This window comes from Branchiostoma floridae, chromosome 5, assembly GCF_000003815.2.
Source record: "Branchiostoma floridae strain S238N-H82 chromosome 5, Bfl_VNyyK, whole genome shotgun sequence".
NCBI lineage: Eukaryota > Metazoa > Chordata > Leptocardii > Amphioxiformes > Branchiostomatidae > Branchiostoma > Branchiostoma floridae.
Window position 1 is genome coordinate 27,507,724 of NC_049983.1, and position 18,923 is coordinate 27,526,646.

The 18,923-nt window shown below is 45.3% G+C and overlaps 1 protein-coding gene and 1 long non-coding RNA gene across 2 annotated transcripts in view; both read left to right on the forward strand.

The window, feature by feature from the left end:
- The window catches only part of LOC118416402 (E3 ubiquitin-protein ligase HUWE1-like), an 82,193-nt gene that overhangs the window by 21,418 nt on the left and 41,852 nt on the right, over positions 1-18,923 (forward strand). The window contains exons 23-45 of the mRNA XM_035821498.1: positions 183-391; positions 565-625; positions 1,448-1,624; positions 2,039-2,284; positions 2,529-3,154; positions 3,885-4,007; positions 4,694-4,767; positions 7,345-7,508; positions 7,906-8,028; positions 8,547-8,729; positions 9,268-9,387; positions 10,585-10,671; positions 11,986-12,118; positions 12,647-12,771; positions 13,205-13,357; positions 13,774-13,892; positions 14,720-14,801; positions 15,093-15,211; positions 16,168-16,300; positions 16,783-16,942; positions 17,483-17,560; positions 18,110-18,173; positions 18,555-18,795. Of these exons, the coding sequence (XP_035677391.1) occupies positions 183-391; positions 565-625; positions 1,448-1,624; positions 2,039-2,284; positions 2,529-3,154; positions 3,885-4,007; positions 4,694-4,767; positions 7,345-7,508; positions 7,906-8,028; positions 8,547-8,729; positions 9,268-9,387; positions 10,585-10,671; positions 11,986-12,118; positions 12,647-12,771; positions 13,205-13,357; positions 13,774-13,892; positions 14,720-14,801; positions 15,093-15,211; positions 16,168-16,300; positions 16,783-16,942; positions 17,483-17,560; positions 18,110-18,173; positions 18,555-18,795 (3,600 nt within the window). The remainder of the gene's footprint in view (positions 1-182; positions 392-564; positions 626-1,447; positions 1,625-2,038; positions 2,285-2,528; positions 3,155-3,884; positions 4,008-4,693; positions 4,768-7,344; positions 7,509-7,905; positions 8,029-8,546; positions 8,730-9,267; positions 9,388-10,584; positions 10,672-11,985; positions 12,119-12,646; positions 12,772-13,204; positions 13,358-13,773; positions 13,893-14,719; positions 14,802-15,092; positions 15,212-16,167; positions 16,301-16,782; positions 16,943-17,482; positions 17,561-18,109; positions 18,174-18,554; positions 18,796-18,923) is intronic.
- LOC118416633 lies at positions 8,683-10,492 on the forward strand. The gene is made up of 3 exons (XR_004831236.1): positions 8,683-8,729; positions 9,268-9,387; positions 10,465-10,492. It is a non-coding gene; the product is annotated as an uncharacterized LOC118416633 (long non-coding RNA).

Consider the following 18,923-nt stretch of genomic DNA (forward strand, 5'->3'; position numbering starts at 1 on the left):
AGCTGTTGTCATCATGCTTGTGACGTTACATAGCTGCCTATTTGGCTGAAGATTTGAGTAACGTTTTTGATCATCTCTCTGAACCAACCAGAAAGAGTTGATTTACCAGAAAGAAATTGGGCTTCCAGAATTTTTTGTTGTCCATCCTTCAAACAAAAAGACATTCCACATTCCCCCCACAGCTGCTGGAACAAGTGTGTGCAATGGGCCAAGATGCCAAATTCATCTGTACGAAACCAGACACCAAGGCCACGCCTAACAACCAGTCGCCACGGCAACCGGTGCTGGAGGAGACCTACAGCGAGGACGAGGAGGAGGAAGATGACGTGTCAAGTACCACCAGCCAAACCAGCGCCTCCAAGGGACAGGCGCCGGAACTGCAGGAGACCAAGTGAGACATCACTAATGACTCTGTGCTGTTAATGAGATTTGGATGATTTTGAAACTGGAGTAGGTGTTTACAAGAGTTCTACAGCTATGTACTTAACTATGTACTGTTATATATAGGAAAGATGATATCAATGCATTGGAGTTTCGTCATTGTCATATTTTTTTTGTCCCCAGAGTCCCTGGGACCGAAGAGGCCAGAACCCCCATTCCACTGCTGGACTATGTGCTAAATGTGGTAAGTTTGTGCTAGGAAAGTTTACTATGCCCGAGTGTGTGTGTGGGAAGCCAATGTGTGCCTGAGGTTGTGTGTGTGCATGTGTGCAGTATGTGTTTAGAGAGTCACTGTCTTGTCTACTACTCCTGTGGCTGCTTGGTGTGTGTGTATGTGTGTGCGTGCGTGCGCATATGCATATATATGTGTGTGTGTGTGTGTGTGTGTGTGTGTAGAAGGGAGAGGCACTGTCTTGTCTACTTGCAGCACCCTCCCGTGGCTGCTTGGTGCGTGTCTGTGTGAGTGCGCACGCATGTGTGCATGTGTGTGTGTGTAGAGAGGCACTGTCTTGTCTACTTGCAGCACTCCCCCGTGGCTGCTTGGTAAACTCCAGTGCCAGAACTCTGCCGTGACGCAGACATTCCCAGCCACTCTGTCACTCTGTGGTGGGGACTAAAACACGGCCACATTCACTCATATAAGCTTCACCTGTGGTTTCTGTGTTCCTGATTAATTGCAAAAAGCTATGATCTAATTGTGTACAAGTTTATATAACAACTGTAAACTTACATGAAAAGCACCCTTAAGATGTTATGTTTTCGTAGCTTAGATCCTTCAGAACACATTAGTACCTCAGCTGAAGCTTGGGAAGAAAATACCATTGAAATGGCTGTTCACATGCTTACTAATCAATCAATCTATGCTGGTGCTAACATAATCTCTGCTAGAAATAAGGATAGAAAGACCAAATTTCCCACTGATGAATGTTTATGAGCTATACATTGAGTCTGTCTTGCTACACCCAGTGGAAGAAGTTTTCAGCACTTTTCTGTTTCCCCTCCCCAGATGAAGTTTGTGGAGTCAATCCTGAGCAACAACACGACGGACGACCACTGCCGGGAGTTCGTCACGCAGAAGGGCCTGGTGCCCCTGCTGGACATCCTGGGACTCCCCAACCTGCCCATCGACTTCCCGACATCCCCCGCCTGCCAGGCCGTGGCCGGGGTCTGCAAGTCCATCCTGGTAAGGTCTCACTCCGGGGTTTGACAAGTCCATCCCGGTAAGGTCTCACACGGGGGTTTAATTTGTCCATCCTGGTAAGGTCTCACACAGGGGTTTAGCAAGTCCATCCTGGTAAGGTCTCACTCTGGGATTTGGCAAGTCCATCCTGGTAAGGTCTCACTCCGGGGTTTGGCAAGTCCATCCTGGTATGGTCTCACTCCCAGGTTTGGCAAGTCCATCCTGGTAAGTTCTCACTCCCGGGTTTATATGGGTCTTAGTCCATCTGTCTTAGTGACCAAGTCAGGGATATTTGATAGGTACAGTGGGAATTTATGAATGATATGGAAAAAGCAGGGAAGAACAGTTAAATATTGTGGTTAAGACAAGAATACCTGACATGTTTGAGAAATGTTCCCCTTGTGCCCCCCTCCCCAGACGCTAGCCCACGAGCCGCAGGTGCTGAAGCAAGGCCTGCTGAAGCTGAACGAAGTCCTGGAGGCGTTGGAGCCGCTATACCAGCCGCTGGACCCACCAGGAGGCTCCGTACTGCTGCGGGAGCTCGCCAACTCCGCAGCCAATCCCGACGCAGTGCTGTCGTCACGGGACACGCCCCTTCTCCACGCCATGGCGGCCGCGCACTCCTACATCCTGATGTTTGTGCACGTCTGCAGGGTCGGACAGGTGGGTGGTTTCATTTTAGCGGAAACACAGCTTTTATATCAGTCTAGAATTTTGTCTTTCTGTGAACATATAGTTCTACTTAAAGTTTCTATTGTTCAGGTGTGAAGAAATTCTTGTTACTTTTGCTGAATATACAGCTTGGTTTTACTTTGTCATTTTATAATTGGAGACTAGTGGGTAATGTTGTGAAGAAATCTTCCTGTGTAACATTTTTGAGACACATTTTGTTATCTGCCTGTTCCAGACGGACATCCGCTCGATGTCCGTGAGCCACTGGGGGTCAGACCTGGGTCAGAATGTGCTGAAGGGGCTGAGCAGGCTGTACCAGTCGCTGGTGTGGGAGAGCACCGTGCTGCTGTCCCTCTGCACGCCGGGGGCTCTGCCTGACGACTGCGAGTTCGGCAAGTCCGACATGACCAAACTCCTACCCAAGGACGACGCCAAGTCTTCCAGGAACAAGCTTGACGCGGGGAAGCTTGATGCCGACAAACCTGGCACAAGCGCAGAGAGCGATAGAACTGAGGATGCTGTATCGGAGATGGAAGTCTCGCCCATGGAGGTTGAAGATGTGGGTTTGAACGATGCAGACAAGAAGCTGAAGATTTCCCCTCAGCTCGCTGCTCAGATTAAGCAGATCAAGCCGTTGCTGTCTGCGTCGTCTCGGCTCGGGCGCGCGCTGGCGGAGCTGTTTGGGCTGCTGGTGAAGCTGTGCGTGGGGTCGCCGGTCCGCCAGCGCAGCCGCCAGCACCCCCAGGGGAGCAGCACCGCCCCCACCCCCGCCGCACGCGCCACCGCCGCCTCCCTCACCAGGCTGCTCGCCTCAGGGCTCTGCTGGGAGCCGCCGCCAAGCTGCCCCACTCCTAAGTTTAGGTCAGTCATGAAAACTATTCCAAATCCACAGTTATATTTACAGATATGGTTAAACTTCTGACATTATTGGGAAGCTGCCCCACTCCCAAGTTTAGGTCAGTCCTGAAAACAAGTCCGAATTCACAATTATATTTATAGTTATGGTTAAACTTCTGACATTCTTGGGAAGCTGCCCCACTCCTAAGTTTAGGTCAGTCAAGACTCCTGCACAATTTTTCATCAATAGTTGAATTTTTATAATTTTTGGTAGGTAAGCTACTATCTAGACATCCATTCTTGTGATACTGACTCCTAAGTAGGTCAGTTTGAATTTTAAGTCTTTAGTGTTCTTTCTTTAATCTTTTTATTAAAGTTATTCAGCAATTTTTATTTATTTGTGTAAATGATTAATACTAATACTGTCAGCACTTCATTCAGTTTCAGTTTTTCCTGCAATATTGATGTTCCATCAAGTTTTGAAAAGGTTTTGCTTTTCTTGAGTCCTAAATGTAACTTGTTACGTCGATGTAGGTTAGACATCCAGGTAATAAGATACGCCAAAAATAGTTACTCAAGCAACTGGATATGGTTTTGAAACGGTCAGACGTTTTGGATAGAATCCACTATCCTTCGTCAGTGACACTGAAGAGATCTGGAAGAAACAGGTCTTTTATACTCTAACTATGAATGAAGACAATTTCAGTGTAACTTGTTTTCTACACTGATAAATGATCCTACTATTGTTTTGCAGGTTAACGTTCTTCATCTGCTCTGTGGGCTTCACGTCTCCGATGCTGTTTGATGAGAAGAAGTTCCCGTATCACCTCATGCTGCAGAAATTCCTGTCCTCGGGGGGCCTGGACGCACTCTTCGAGTAAGTACTGTCACACTCACTCACACCCTTACACACACACACATACGCACACACTCACACTCACACACACACTCACACACGCACACACACACACACCTCATGCTGCAGAAATTCCTCTCCTCGGGGGGCCTGGACGCACTCTTCGAGTAAGTACTCTCACAATCTTATACTCACATGCACTAACTCACACTCACTCATGCACACAGGCACGCGTGCACACACACACACACACAAACGCGCACACACACACACACACACACACACACACACAGACCTCATGCTGCAGAAATTCCTGTCCTCGGGGGGCCTGGACGCACTCTTCGAGTAAGTACAGTCACACTCACACATACGCACACACACACATGCACGCACACATATACACGCACACATATACAAGCACACACACACACGCGCACACACACACAGACCTCATGCTGCAGAAATTCCTGTCCTCGGGGGGCCTGGACGCACTCTTCGAGTAAGTACTCTCACACTCACTCACATACGCACACACGTGCACGCACGCATGCACACACACAGACCTCATGCTGCAGAAATTCCTGTCCTCGGGGGGCCTGGACGCACTCTTCGAGTAAGTACACTCACACTCTCTCTCTCTCTCACACACACAAGATCGCTTAGGGTTGTTGAAACCTCTCCCACTGACACACTTTGTTCTGTTTCAGGACATTCCATTGGACGCTGACCCACGGGGGGAAGGTTTCCCTGCAGGAGGGACTGGAGCACCCAGAACTGCCAGGTAAGAACACAACTTACACTTTCTGTGTGTCATTAGCTCAGCTTTTAGACTTCTCTGTCATGCAAGGTTGGACATTTATCTTTATCTTGTTTATCTTTCAACTTCTCTGAGAAGCTACATCAGCCTGGAAGCATCTTGACCTTGTGTGATCTCACTGACCTTGTACTGCCTCAATGAACTTATGTAACCTTTCTGACCATATAGTAACCTTATGGACATTGTATGACCTCCCTGACCTTGTGTGACCTCCCTGACCTTGTGTGACCTTACTGACATTGAATATATGTACCGACCTCATGTGACCTCCCTGACCTTGTGTGACCTTTCTTACCATATTTTACCTTGCTGACCTTGTATGACCTTACTGACCCCATGTGACCTCCGTGCCCTTTTGTGACCTTTTATACTGTATATATATTCCTACTGACCTTGTATGACCTTACGCCAAAAATAGTTACTCAAGCAACTGGATATGGTTTTGAAACGGTCAGACGTTTCGGAAAGAATCCACTTTCCTTCGTCAGTGACACTGAAGTGATCTGCAAGAAACAGGTCTTTTGTACTCTAACTATGAATGAAGACAATTTCAGATGTCCAATAGGAAAGGTTGTAAGACAATTCAGACTGAAGACAATTTAGATTCCAAAGATAACAAAGCTAAGCCAAAGTCAAGCTGAAGACAATTTGGATTTCAAAGGATATCAAGGCTAAGACACAGTTAATGCAAATGAGTCAATTAGCTCCTGTTGTTTTTTTAGTTACAGGAGCTAAAAGTTTTGTTGGGGGGGGGGGGGTAGTGCTATGTCCCAAGTGCCGGAAAGTTCCATACGTAGCCCCCCTTTTCTGTTGAGGGTGGGATTGTATATTCTCTCATATATGGCCTCTCTAACTCCCCGTTCAAACCAGCGGGCTTCACGGTCTAGGATGTCGGTAGATTGGAGGTTGAAGGAATGTCCTTGGTTGTGTTGTAGGTGGTTGAAAATAGCAGAAGAGTTGCCGTTGGCCTTCGGTTTGCAATGTTCTTGGTATCTTGCTTTTAGTGGACGACTAGTCTCACCAATGTATGTGTTGTTACAGTTGGGTTCCTCGCATTTGAGTCTGTAGATTACATTGGCCTTAGTACCTTTCTGTGGTTTGTCTTTTGGATGTACCAGTTTGTGTCGGAGGGTTGAGTGAGGTTTGAAGTTAGTGGCGATGTTGAAGTTTTGGAAGATCCGTCTGAGTTTTTCCGAAACTCCTTGGACATAGGGGATGGTAATGTTGGCTTTCTTTCTGTCGGTCAATGGTTTGCACTTGGCTGTTTTCTTTGAGTGGTCCGAGGGTTTGAGGGCTTTGTTGAAGGTCCAGTTTTGGTAGCCACATTTGTTCAATGCACTTCGGAGGTGTTTGTGTTCCTCTGTTTTGGCTTTGCCAGAGGAAACAATGCTGTCTGCCCGGTGATACAAGGTTTTAATCACTGCCAGTTTGTGTTCCAAAGGGTGGTGAGAGTCAAAGGCCAGATATTGGTCAGTGTGCGTCGGTTTCCTGTACACTTCGAACTGAAGGCTGCCGTCCTTCTCTATGATAGTTTTGGTATCTAGGAAGGGGAGCATGTTGTCATGACTTGACTCCTGTGTGAACTTGATGTTCTTATCTACTTGGTTGATGTGGTCAAAGAACTCATCAGCTACTCTCTGTTTTAGCTTGCAATAAGTGTCATCTACATAGCGGAACCAGTTGAGTGGGGGAGTGTCCTTGAAAGTACTGATAGCCTTCACTTCAAACTTTTCCATGTAGAGGTTTACAACAATGGGTGACACTGGTGATCCCATAGCACAGCCGTGCAGTTGTTGGTAGAACTGTCCTTTGAAAGAGAAATACGTACACCCTAGGCAAAGGTCTAGCAGTTTGCACAGTTGGTCTGGAGATAGCTCGGTTCTGTCTGTTAGTGTGTTGTCCGCCTCCAGGGCTTCCTTGACTACCGAGACTGCGTCCTTAGGAGGTATGCAAGTGAAAAGCGAACAGACATCGTAAGAAGTGATGATTTCATCTTCTTCTACCCGGAGATCTTTGATTTTGTCAACGAAGTCTGCACTATTCTGAACGTGATGTTGAGACTTCCCCACTAAAGGTCCCAGGATCTTAGCTAGAAATTTTGCTAACTCGTACGTGACAGAACCTATGCTGGACACAATGGGGCGTAGGGGGACATCCTGTTTGTGGATTTTGGGAAGGCCGTAGAAGGTTGGGGGTTGTTCCGAAGTGGGGTAGAGTTTTAGATAGGTGGCACGGTCAATCTTTTTTTCCTTGTCTTCCAATTGTCTTCAGTCTGAATTGTCTTACAACCTTTCCTATTGGACATCTGAAATTGTCTTCATTCATAGTTAGAGTACAAAAGACCTGTTTCTTGCAGATCACTTCAGTGTCACTGACGAAGGAAAGTGGATTCTTTCCGAAACGTCTGACCGTTTCAAAACCATATCCAGTTGCTTGAGTAACTATTTTTGGCGTATCTTATTACCTGGATGTCTAACCTACATCGACTTGTATGACCTTGCTCACCCCACATGACCTCTGTGCCCTTGTGTGACCCTGCAGATGGTTCGGGAGAGTTCCTGGATGCCTGGCTGATGCTGGTGGAGAAGATGGTGAATGTGAAGAACGTTCTGGAGTCTCCGCACACGCTGCCCGCCAAACCCTCCGCCACCGCGCCCGGCTTCGTACCGTTCAGCTCCGTACAGTTCCTCGTACACGTCCATAAGGTAGGAACATCTGGAACTGCCTCTAGGGGTTTACATTTAATTCTCCAACATGGCCTTTTGTGATCAGATTACTTGTGACCATAGAAACTGTGTATTAAGTTTTGCATTTTTCATTGCCATTGTTCCAAAAGTATCAGATAACTGATATGATCAGGTGACCATAACTTTGAGCTTGCTTGTACAATCCTTTACACTCCAACATGGCTGTTAGCTATCAGATAACCAGTAACCATGACGACCCTGCATCCCCAGGCTGCCTTTAAGGCGGTGATGCACCTGTGACCTTTACACTCCAACATGGCTGTCAGGTATCAGGTAACCAGTAACCATGGCTGTTAGATATCAGATAACCAGTAACCATGCCGACCCTGTAACCATGACGACCCTGTGTCCCCAGGCTGCCTTCAAGGCTGTGATGCACCTGTGGGATAAGAAGCCCCTGAAGACGTACGGGGCGAGGATGTCGGAGTCGATGCTGGCCATGTTCTGCCACATCCTGAAGGGAGAGAAGACCATCCAGGTACTGATGACCTCTGACCCCTCCTCATTATGTTGTGTATACATTGCCATACATTGTCACTGATACACTTGTTGCGCAATAAACCATCTATCTATCTATCTATTCACTGATTCACGTAGTCTTGACTGACCTAATCACTGAGTCGATTTTTATTTTGACACTTCAGTTTACTTTCAGTACTTCTCATGTTATACTTGTATACTGATGTTTTTTTTATTATTTTGTAAATTTAAGTGCACTCCAGGAAGAATAGATTTTGCGAGTACTGTAAATGCATTTAAGTCGCGGGGATTTGATTTCGCGGTAGCGGCAGAAAGGACTTTTCGCGGTGGTTTTAAGTTCACGGTAACACCATAGACTGCAGTGTAGTACTATAGTACAAAAATACTAGTATTCGTGGTGGTTTTCAGTTCCCGGTGAAGTGGTTACCGCGAAAACCGCGAACATTAATCCACCGCGAACATTTCTGCATTTACAGTATATTGTAAAGTCTAATGGAGATCGAAATAAACCCACAGGAGCGGCTGGAGAAGGAGAGGCAGGGAGAGGAGGCGGAGAAGGAGGCGCAGGCGGCTGCGGTTGCCGCGGGAACGGACGGAGCTGCCGCAGCCCCTGCTGCAGCCGCCGCCGCTGCTGCAGCAGGGGCTGCGGCGCCGGCGAGACCACGGGAACCGGACTTCAACCAGGCACATCTACAACAGGTGGGATGGACAGTTTTTTTATCTATGCAGTCTGACTCCAATCGTCAGCTTTAGCAGCTGTCCTTAAGGGTGCTGACGTAGGTCGCTGAAGTGGTTGTTGGTGCTGGTCTAAACCTTCTGTGTGTCCCTAAGTGTCACTATGTGCTGAGGCAGTGAGTTCCAAAGTTATGTTGTGGCCGGGAGGAAGGTACATCGGTGGGATGTTGTCGATGATTTCACAGGTTCCAAGGCATTGCAGTGTTGAGATGTTGACAGGCGGGTTTCACGTCGATGTACATAGGGTTCAGGAAGTAGACTGTTGTGTGGCGCAGGCGCAGGTGCAGTTTGGTGGGCTTCCTGTGTCTGGGTGGTAGACACCCTGGAGTTCAACTGTATACTCTGCTTCTCGAAACGACTTCTGAAACTGTGATGTTCATTTCAGAACAGTTTGTAATTTCACTTTCAATTAAAAATGACTGGTGTTGTCATGGTAGAAAAAAGTCTGCCACCAGAGACTTTACAAGAAAAGTGTTTGACTTTAATTCTGTGTGTTTTCCAGCTGATGGACATGGGTTTCACTCGGGAGCATGCTGTGGAGGCGCTGACTCACACCACCTCACTGGAGCAGGCAACCGAGTACTGCCTCACGCACCCCCCTCCCATCCCGCTGGCTGCACAGGTAAGGCAAAACCCTTGTACAAGGGTTGGGTATTCTTCAAATGTGTGCCTGAGGTCTCTATCTGAGAAACAGGTAGCAAACTTTTTATTGCCGCAAAATTTCAAAACCTTAGGTCCAAAGGCCACACCATTTTCATTTGTTGGTTCACATATTTTTAAGAAGATATTGTTGAACTGGATAATCCACATGAGACAGTATCAGAGGAGAAAGTCTCTGCCTTAATCAGGTTCCAGGGAGGGAGGGAGTGTAGTCAGGGTCAAGCTTTCCTCCTTGTCCTCTGTTCTCATTGTGGTCGACTGGTCTTGCAGAAATCTGAGTTCAAAAGGTTAGAGAACCAAAGAAGTTGATGGCAGTGGCCAAAAATCACAGCATGTTTGTGTTTGTGGTCACAGAAACTCCTGGAATGTTTTTTTTCTAATTGTATCAGACATTTTCTATCTTTCCACACACCAGTTTGCAGGTCCAAGCCCTGGCTGTGTGTATCTTGTGTGTTGATGTTTGGTGTTCTTCCTGATAAAGAGTTAGCTATAAACTTGCAACTTGACATAGTCAAAGTCTTCAGTGGGCTAGAGCTGATTTTTGTACCCATATCAGCACGAAGCTGCATTGCCTGGCAACTGTGACTGTTCTTTGTGTTGTTTTTGCTATTAATAAGTATTATAAGTGTGTCTTTTGTACTTGAATCTACCAAGTACTGTTCAGAAGGTGGTCATTCTCACTGTTACACAATGTTACTTCAGGTCGCTCTTGGAATATCAGCAGTTGTGTGGCTTTGGAATATCAACACACGAAAAATCTAAAACGTAGAATTACGATTGTGCAAAAGGAAAACAATCATAAAGAAGTAACAAATCTAGGTTTCAGGTGGTTGGTGTCTGTCTATGCATGTCTATGTCTGTGGGTTAGAGTTAGGGTTAGGTTGGCTGGTGTGTGTGTGTTTGTGTGTGTTTGTATATGTGTGATTGTGCATGTACGTACGTACGTACGTATGTGCATGTGTGTGAGTGCGTGCGTGCGTGTGTGTATGCGCGTGCGTGTGTCTGTCAGCCCATCTTATGTCGTGTGTCCTGTCTACAGGAGCTAGCGGATGGGATCGGGATGTGTGTGTGTGTGTGTGTGCGTGTGCGTGTGTGTGTGCGTGTGCGTGTGCACGTGTGTGTCTGCCAGCCCATCTCATGTCGTGTGTCCTGTCTACAGGAGCTAGCGGATGGGATCGGGATGTCAGAGGAAGATCAGCTCAGCAGAGCTATCGCTATGTCGCTTGGAGCCAACGTTAACCCAGAGGTATTAAATAAGACTCCTTAAACATTTCTTAAGCTGTCGCTATGTCACTTGTGCTGTAGATTCCAAATCTTCAATCAAATCAAAGAGCTCAAAGCTTGACTTTATGTTAGCTGTTGCTATGCTGCACTGAGATACCGTTGACTCAAAAAGCTTCAAAATCTACAGTACTTTCAAACCACCAAGCTCAAAATTCTTCAGAAATTGAAGCCTGCAGTTTATTGACCAAGAGATTGAAAGCTGCCCTTCCACGCTACAGAACTTCTGAGCCGTACGTGTGTGTTTCTTTTGTGTGCAGAAATGAACTGAAAAGTTCTGTGAGTGGTAGACGTACTGTTTGCCTGGCTTTTTCCTCATTCTACCTTTGGCATGCATGCTTGCCAACTTTCTCTACTCTCTGCATGGTTCCTATTTGAAGGAAAGAGTCTTTACTGAAATCTTACCAACAATACATGTACAATTTATATCTCTTGAGTATGAAGCAGTCTTAAGTGAACTGGAGGTCAAGGTCAAGTTTTTGGAAGCACCTATTAGGACATAGCCTTGTCTGTACAGTGAAATGTGAAGTCTATTGTCGAGTGCTTCTTGTATCTGAAAGAACCTCCAGTTTGGTACAGTTCTTACGTCAGCAAGAATGTAGCTTGTGTGGCCTTACATGGCATATACTGCAACTGCTGCATCTTCCACTGCCTGTGCTTTTCTGTTGCATCTTGTAGCATGCTTAAATATTCTTCACAAAGGACAGCCAGCTAACTTATTGTGTTTGAGAAGACAAAAAGTGTTTAGTTCCTGGAGCACCTACTATAGAAGACACTTAGTGACTTTTACTACATGTGAAGTGTGTACATTTCTGTGTTTATTGAAGCCATGCAAAGTTAGTGTAGAATTATCATCCAAAGCCTTGTGTTAGTCCTAACCCTGGACTTAATCATAGTGATGGTGCACATGTAGATTCTGATTCTGAAGACCAACAGTAATGTTTGGTAAATGAATATTTCTTTTGCCCTGTAGTTTGTATTTGTGTCATATCCCGGGTGCATGTTGTGCTTGACTGAGTAGTGTTGTACCATTGACTGCATACACCAAAATGGAGAGGTTGTTGCCATTCAGCCACATTGTTGTTAAGGATGAAACCATGGCACTAACACCCCCATTAGCCACTTGGTATCTCCCTGACAGAACTGCTCACTGTGCCCACAGGGTCTTGCTGTGGGCTGCATGATTTTTTTTAGGGGAGGTGATAATCAGGATTTTAAAGAACAGTGTAGAAACTACTTAAGATGTAGCGACCTTACCTGAGCATGTCTTGTCCTTCAGGAGGAGGCTAAGAAGAAGGAGGAGGAAGACAGGAAGAAAAGAGAACAGGAAGAAGCAGAGAGAGACAAACAGAAGGAGGAGGAGCCGCTGGACCCTCAGCTGGTGGCAGAGTTCACCGAGAACCTCCTGCCGGGTACGTGCTGCGCAGAGCTCGAAATACCCACTCACAAACATAACTACATTTTGCTCGACAATTCTAATTTGGTGATGGAATTTGTTTGTTTGAACCTTTATTTATTCATGAAAGCTTCAATCGGCCTGTAGGTCGCTTTTCATTAAAGTAAGGTCATGAGGGAAGATGTAAGGGTCAGATAAAATATAACAGATATACAGATAACATTGAGTCCCAATAAATCTATCAACATTTATCACTACATACAAATGGTACAAAACATAAGTAGAGCAAAGGTTCAGCGTTCATAGTCAGTGTCCGTTTTTAGAATTGCTGCAGCCATGATGGAAATACACGTACATGTACATGTAGTTGGATTGAGTTTCATTAATGTGTGTCTCTCGCAGGTTGCCTGCGTCTGGTGGATGGTTTCCGGATACCATGTACCTTTTGTACATTTGAGACTGTCGGGTGTGAAAGTAGCTCTCTGTAAGCCAAAACCTGGGCAGAAAGTAGTAGGATTGAGTTTCATATGTGTGTCTCTCGCAGGTTGTTTGCGTCTGGTTGACGCTCTGCCGGACACCGTGTACCGTGTTTGTGACCTGCTGCTGGTGGCAGTGAAGAGGAACGACGCGGCTTGGCGAGACAAGATGCTGGTGGACGTGGCAGGACAGGTCAGCAACTTTCTACATTTCAGACTGTCGGGTCAGAATTGCATACTTAAAGTCTAAAGGGGCACTCCAGAAGCATTATTTTTAGGGGAGATAGATGCATAGACTTTTCTGAACAGAACTGCATACTTTTGACATGCAGAAGTTGAAGTAAGGGGAAAACGTTTGAACACACTTACTTTTGACCAATGTCTTTTCTTTCAGATTATATGGTCTATCCCAGAGCCCAAAATACCCTTTTCTCTTTTCTGCCATATTTGATTGAATTTCAGCACCAAACTTAGCTTCCAAATATTCCAATTTATTAAGATTTCTTATTGTTTCCAAACATGATACTGGTATTTTGAGCCCTTCCCCCAAAGTTGGCACTAAGAGAAGTAGCATATGTTTAGGATCATTTATGTCCCATGTTTAAGTTGTTGTTCCTGTTCCCCAGATCCACTCCTGCGCTGTCGTCCTGCTGGAGGCCGCTGCGCCGCTGAGAGCCGGCGACGACAGGACGGTTCAGGACTGGTCCAACCAGCTGTCCAACCTGGCGCAGGCGGCGCAACTGTCCGCCAGGGCGCATCTCTTCTCTCTGCTGTTTGAGGTAAGGGAGTGAGAGAATGAATGAATGAATGAATGAATAACAGGACGGTTCAGGACTGGTCCAACCAGCTGTCCAACCTTGGGCAGGCGGCACAAATGGTTGAATGAATTTTAAAAGAAATGAAATTGATTGGATGGATGAATGAATGAATGAATGAATGAATGAATGAATGAATGAATGAATGAATGAATGAATGAATGAATGAGATTCTGGTTATGGCACATCTAGTTTCCCTGCTGTTGAGACTAAGCCAAAACATCAGTGAGACAAATTTTCACTTCATTTTATACTCTTGATAATCAGTTCTATAGTTACAGCTAGTGGAAGATTGTCTTATACTAAGTAACAACTTGTAGGAGATTATTCTGTACCAAATAAGACTAACCCTGACACATTTTCGCACCCCTCCCCCCCAGGAGCTTCGCCAGCCCTGTGCCCAGGTACTGGAGGATTCTGGGCTGGTCTCAGTCCTGGTCAGTCTACTGGAGACAGCTCAGCAGTGTCTGTCTGCCTGCAAGGATGCTCCAACACCAAAGTAAGGCTTTTTCTGTGGTACACTCCCACACCAAAGTAAGGCTTTTTCTCTTTCATCCTTTGACAAATCTTCCAGCAATTACAGAGACAAACCTTGTTTGCACATACATTACCATACTTTGACAGTAGTAGGGAACACACAAAACAAGTAAAAGGAAACAATGCAAAATTGAATTGAATCTTTGTTAGTTAATAGCTGCCTTTTCTTGCAAAGTCTCCCTAAATGTTTATGTTAATGGACGGCATTAAGATTACTTTCTGGCCATGGAGAGCAAGGACGAATCAAATGCCCTTCTTCTAGATGGAGTTACTTATTAGTCATCATATTAGTATTGCTGTGAAACTACAAAAATTAAACGGCCCAGGCTGCACACCCATTCCCCTACCATAGTGTACACACCATGACAGGTGGGCATTACTGTGCAGCTAGAGAAACATCGGTCCCAGAAATCATCTCTCTCTCACGTCATTGGGAGGGAGAATCAAGCTGGGACCACAGACACTTTGTGTAATACTATCAACATTTGTCTTTAGCATTGTCACCTGCAATTTAGGACTAAAATAAGACAGGAAGATTGGACCCCTCAGGTAGTTGAGTGGCTAGTCTTCTTTAGCGGGATGACTTTTCGCATGACAAGCCCTGTGAGTTGTATCAGGTGAAGATGTGGTGATGTTGTTGCCATCAGATGAAGATGTAGCGATGTTGTAGCCTTTACATGATAATGTAACAATGTTGTATCAGGTGAAGATGTAGCGATGTTGTAGCCATCAGATGGCGATGTAACAATGTTGTAGCCATGAGATGACAATGTAACCATCTGCCCCCAGGTGGCTGGCCCCTGTGGTGCTGCTGGTTGACCTGTACCAGAAGATGGCAGTATCCAGCAAGAGGAGGAACGCCATCACCAAGGTAACCACATCCTACTGATGATGATTCATTGAAGAAACAGAATCACTGGTTATCCAGCTCAATGGCATTACAGTAATTGTCCCATGATTCCTGATAGTAGTAGTACTAGTAGAAGTAGTGGTAGATTTTGAAATAAGGGCAGCAGCTCATATTCACCCTCACCAATGTTTAAGACAGTTCATAAGGTCTGCCAAGAATATGATACAACCCCCCCGTAGACCCTAAACAATGTTGTTCCCAGCCCCCATGTAGACCCTCACCAATGTTATCATTTCCTGTGCACATGTTTAGGAGCTGGAGTCCCACACCTGGAAGTGGTTTGATGACAGAACCGGGCGATGGTGCAACTACAGCGCCAGTAACAACGCCACCATAGACCAGGCATACAGGGCTGGGGAGGCCACTGTTAGGTAAGGGTACTTACATGTACATTCCTAGATAAATCTGCACACCTCAGCTGTACATGTAGTACAGTCCTGGATACATCAACACACTTCAGCCTTACCCTTACCCTAACCCAACAACACTACCATTGACCAGGCATACAGGGCTGGGGAGGCCATTGTTAGGTAAGCCAGTGCTGTAGATGTGTATGGTGTAACCAGTAAACCACATTTTACTGACAGAATAGCATTATTTCCTTGAGCTTCATGTAGATTTGCTTAAGCTATTGAGGCCAGTTTTCAAGGTCCTGATTACCTTCATATTCACAGTAGGAAGAGAATCAGATTTGAGCCAGAAAATACCAAAAACCTAATTGAATTATGGTTTGCCCAGGCTGCACACCCATTCCCCTACCATAGTACACACCATGACAGGTGGGCATTACTGTGCAGCTAGAGAAACGGTCCCAGAAATCACCTCTCTCTCACGTCATTGGGAGGGAGAATCAAGCTGGGACCACAGAATCTAATGCAATGCTGTTTCAACACTTCCACATCCGTGAAGATGACGTGTAGATCAATGAGTACAATGAACCTGTGAAAACTGTACAGAGCATCTGCCTTCTCTGTCATGACCAGTGGAAGAATCTGTTAGGGTGGTGCTACATCGTCCACTTCGGTACCATAGTTCAGATTAACGAGTACAATGAAGCTGTGAAAACTGTACATAGCGTCTGCCTTCTCTGTATCAACTAGTGAAATTATCTCCGTGAGCTAACCTGGTTGGATATCACTTTACAGGTTCACGGCAGGCAGGCGGCGCTACATCGTCCACTTCGGCACCATGGTTCAGATTGAGTACAATGAACCTGTGAAAACTGAAAACTGTATAAAGCGTCTGTCATGACCAGTCTATGCTTACCTGGTTCGATATCACATTACAGAAGAATCTGTGATCTAACTACTTTGGTATCCCTTTACAGGTTCACGGCGGGCCGGCGGCGCTACATCGTCCACTTCGGCACCATGGTTCAGATTAACGAGGAGACGGCCAACAGGAGACCCATCATGCTCGCCCTGCCCCCCAAGGAGGATAAGGACAAGGACAACAGCAAGGTGTTTTTTTATAAACTATTATAGTAATAGTATCTAAGTCTAGTTTTTATATACTGTAAATACAGAAATGTTTGCGGTGGTTTTATGTTCGCACTTTTTCGTGATGGCCACTTCATCTCGAACTTAAAACCATCACAAACATTTTTCCATGGCAGTAAGAGACTACAGTGTAAGGTGCTACCGCGAAATTAAATCCCCGCGAACTTAAATGCATTTACAGCAACTGTGTAAAATTCTTTTGAGTAACTCCTTTTGGCGTTCTATCACTTCTTAGCCTTATTACGGTCTCCACCATGCTCTCAGAGGATTGTCCTATTATTTTAAGTTATATATAGTAATAGTTTCCAAGTCTAGTCTTTATATAACTGTGTAAAAATTTTTTGTGATCAGGTAATTTGTTATATTTGTAAATTGGATGTAATTCAGTGCAGAAAGAATTTTGATACTGCAATTGCCCATTTAATAACACCCATCTATCTCAGGAGAAGGAAAAGCTGAAGGAGAAGCGCGCCTCGGCAAAGGCTTTCCTGCAGAAGGTGGTGGGAACGGGCGCGGGGACGGGCGCGGGAGCGGGGACGGGCGCTGGACCCGACCAGACTGAGGCTGAGGCTGCCGATGAGGAGAATACAGAGGAGAAGAAAGGTGCAGAGCAGGGCTGCTCAGTTTTAGAGCAGAAGCATTGATCGAGTTTCATCATATCTTAGATTTATTGTAATTGTATCCATTTTTATTTTTTGCTTCATATTTTAGACAAAGCATTTCTTTTGTGGGAACCTCTCTATTTGAGCGACTCGGTTTCACTGCAGAGTCATAGATCAAGTTTCATCATATCTTAGATTTATTATAATTGCTTCCATTTTTATCTTTTTTAATTCATATTTTAGACAAAGAATAGCATAATTTTTGGAGAGGGGGACTCTTATTGATGTGTTTCCTAGCAGCCCATTGGTTCAGGTCAGATAAGTTTAGTTTGTGCAACAGTTGTCAATCAGAATGCAAAATTGAACATTGCTGTCAAAGTTTTATTCTTTTAGAGATAAAGTTATCTGATTTAGAGTTTCTAGGAAAGTTAAACTTGTTATCCTTTCTATTGACTTTTCTTTTGACCTGCTGCTTATCCTTCGACCTCCTTGTTGACCTCACCTTTGACCTGCTGTTGACCTGCTGACCTGTCTGTTGCAGTAGAACCTGAGCAGAAGATGGAGACAGATGAAACTGCTGCACCCAAGGAAGAGGAGAAGAAGAAAGAAGAGAAGAAAGGTTAGTCCAGGAGTTTTTGTTTTATTTAACCCTTAAACTGCCAGAGTTTCAGCACTATAGAATGCTATCAGTGCCAGGGTTGGTTGCTGACCTCCAAAAAGAAACCCCCGAACAAGGCCAAAGTCCCTAACTTCCGGGGTTCGTGCGCTACATGCGCGCAAAGCGGCTACTTCGGGGGATTACGCTTTTCCCGATATATTCGGATGCAGCACACAGGGCATGTATATGTGTGCCGGATATATCTGGTTTTGGCAGTTTAAGTAAAATACAGTAGATGCTGTTTCATTGCACATCCCATTTGCCAGTGAATTTCATGCCATTATAAGGATGATGCAATAATTCAGCAGTTATCCAGCTGGACCACACTGGTTTTAGGATGTTGGGATTTTGTGCAATAAACAGAAGTGTGTGTTTATTCATTGTGCAATTAACTGTATTAGCTGCTTCTGCTGTATTAGAGTTCATATACAGTATGTTGGTGAATGATGTTGATTTTGTGTAGTTAGTATTTTTGGACCTGTCCTGTACTGATATCCTGTATCTTATTAGTTCCAGAGGAGGAGGCCAGACTGATCAAGGGTCTGGCATCAGAGCAGATCTCAACACTCGTCAGGTCAGTTCTGGATTTCAGTAACAAAAGTTCCTTTATTTAAGTCTTGTGAGGGAATGCCTTGGTAAAAATTCCAAAGGGTGTTTGTAAAACAATTATTTGCCAAGAAGATGTTCATGATATAGGTTAGAATAGCTTGTCAACCTGTCCATCCATTCACTAGATTCTTCTCTACACATTCGGTCAACTGATACAACGGTTTCTCTGCTGACTTAGGATGCGTAGAAAACAATTTAGTGTGTATTGAACTGACATGCAATTGCTGAAGTTGTATTTTGTACATTTAACTTCTGTAGAATAAAGAAAAGATATCCACAATCCTTTAAATTTGTAGTTTTAACTTGTACGAAATGAAGAAATAATGATTTATTAAATCCATTGCAGGGCGTGCGTTGGGTTGATTGGGATCCCGGTGGACCCAGACACGCTTCACGCGGTGATGCGCCTGTGCCTGCGCTGCACCAGAGAACACCAACACGCGCTCCAGTTCGCTGACCTCGGCGGGACCAAGCTGATCCTCGACCTCAAGCAGAGTTCCGCCTTCACGGGATTCAACGGGCTGGCGACGCTACTGATCAGACACGTGTTAGAGGAACCCAACACACTCAGGCACACCATGGAGAAGGTTGGTTTGTTTTCCTGGGTTTGAAGGTTTTCAAGTCTGCTGTGAGTAGTAGCAGGATTCTAACCGACAAACACAAGTTTCTCATTTTGTTTAGGACATTCTATGACACATGCATTTGTTTAACAGTT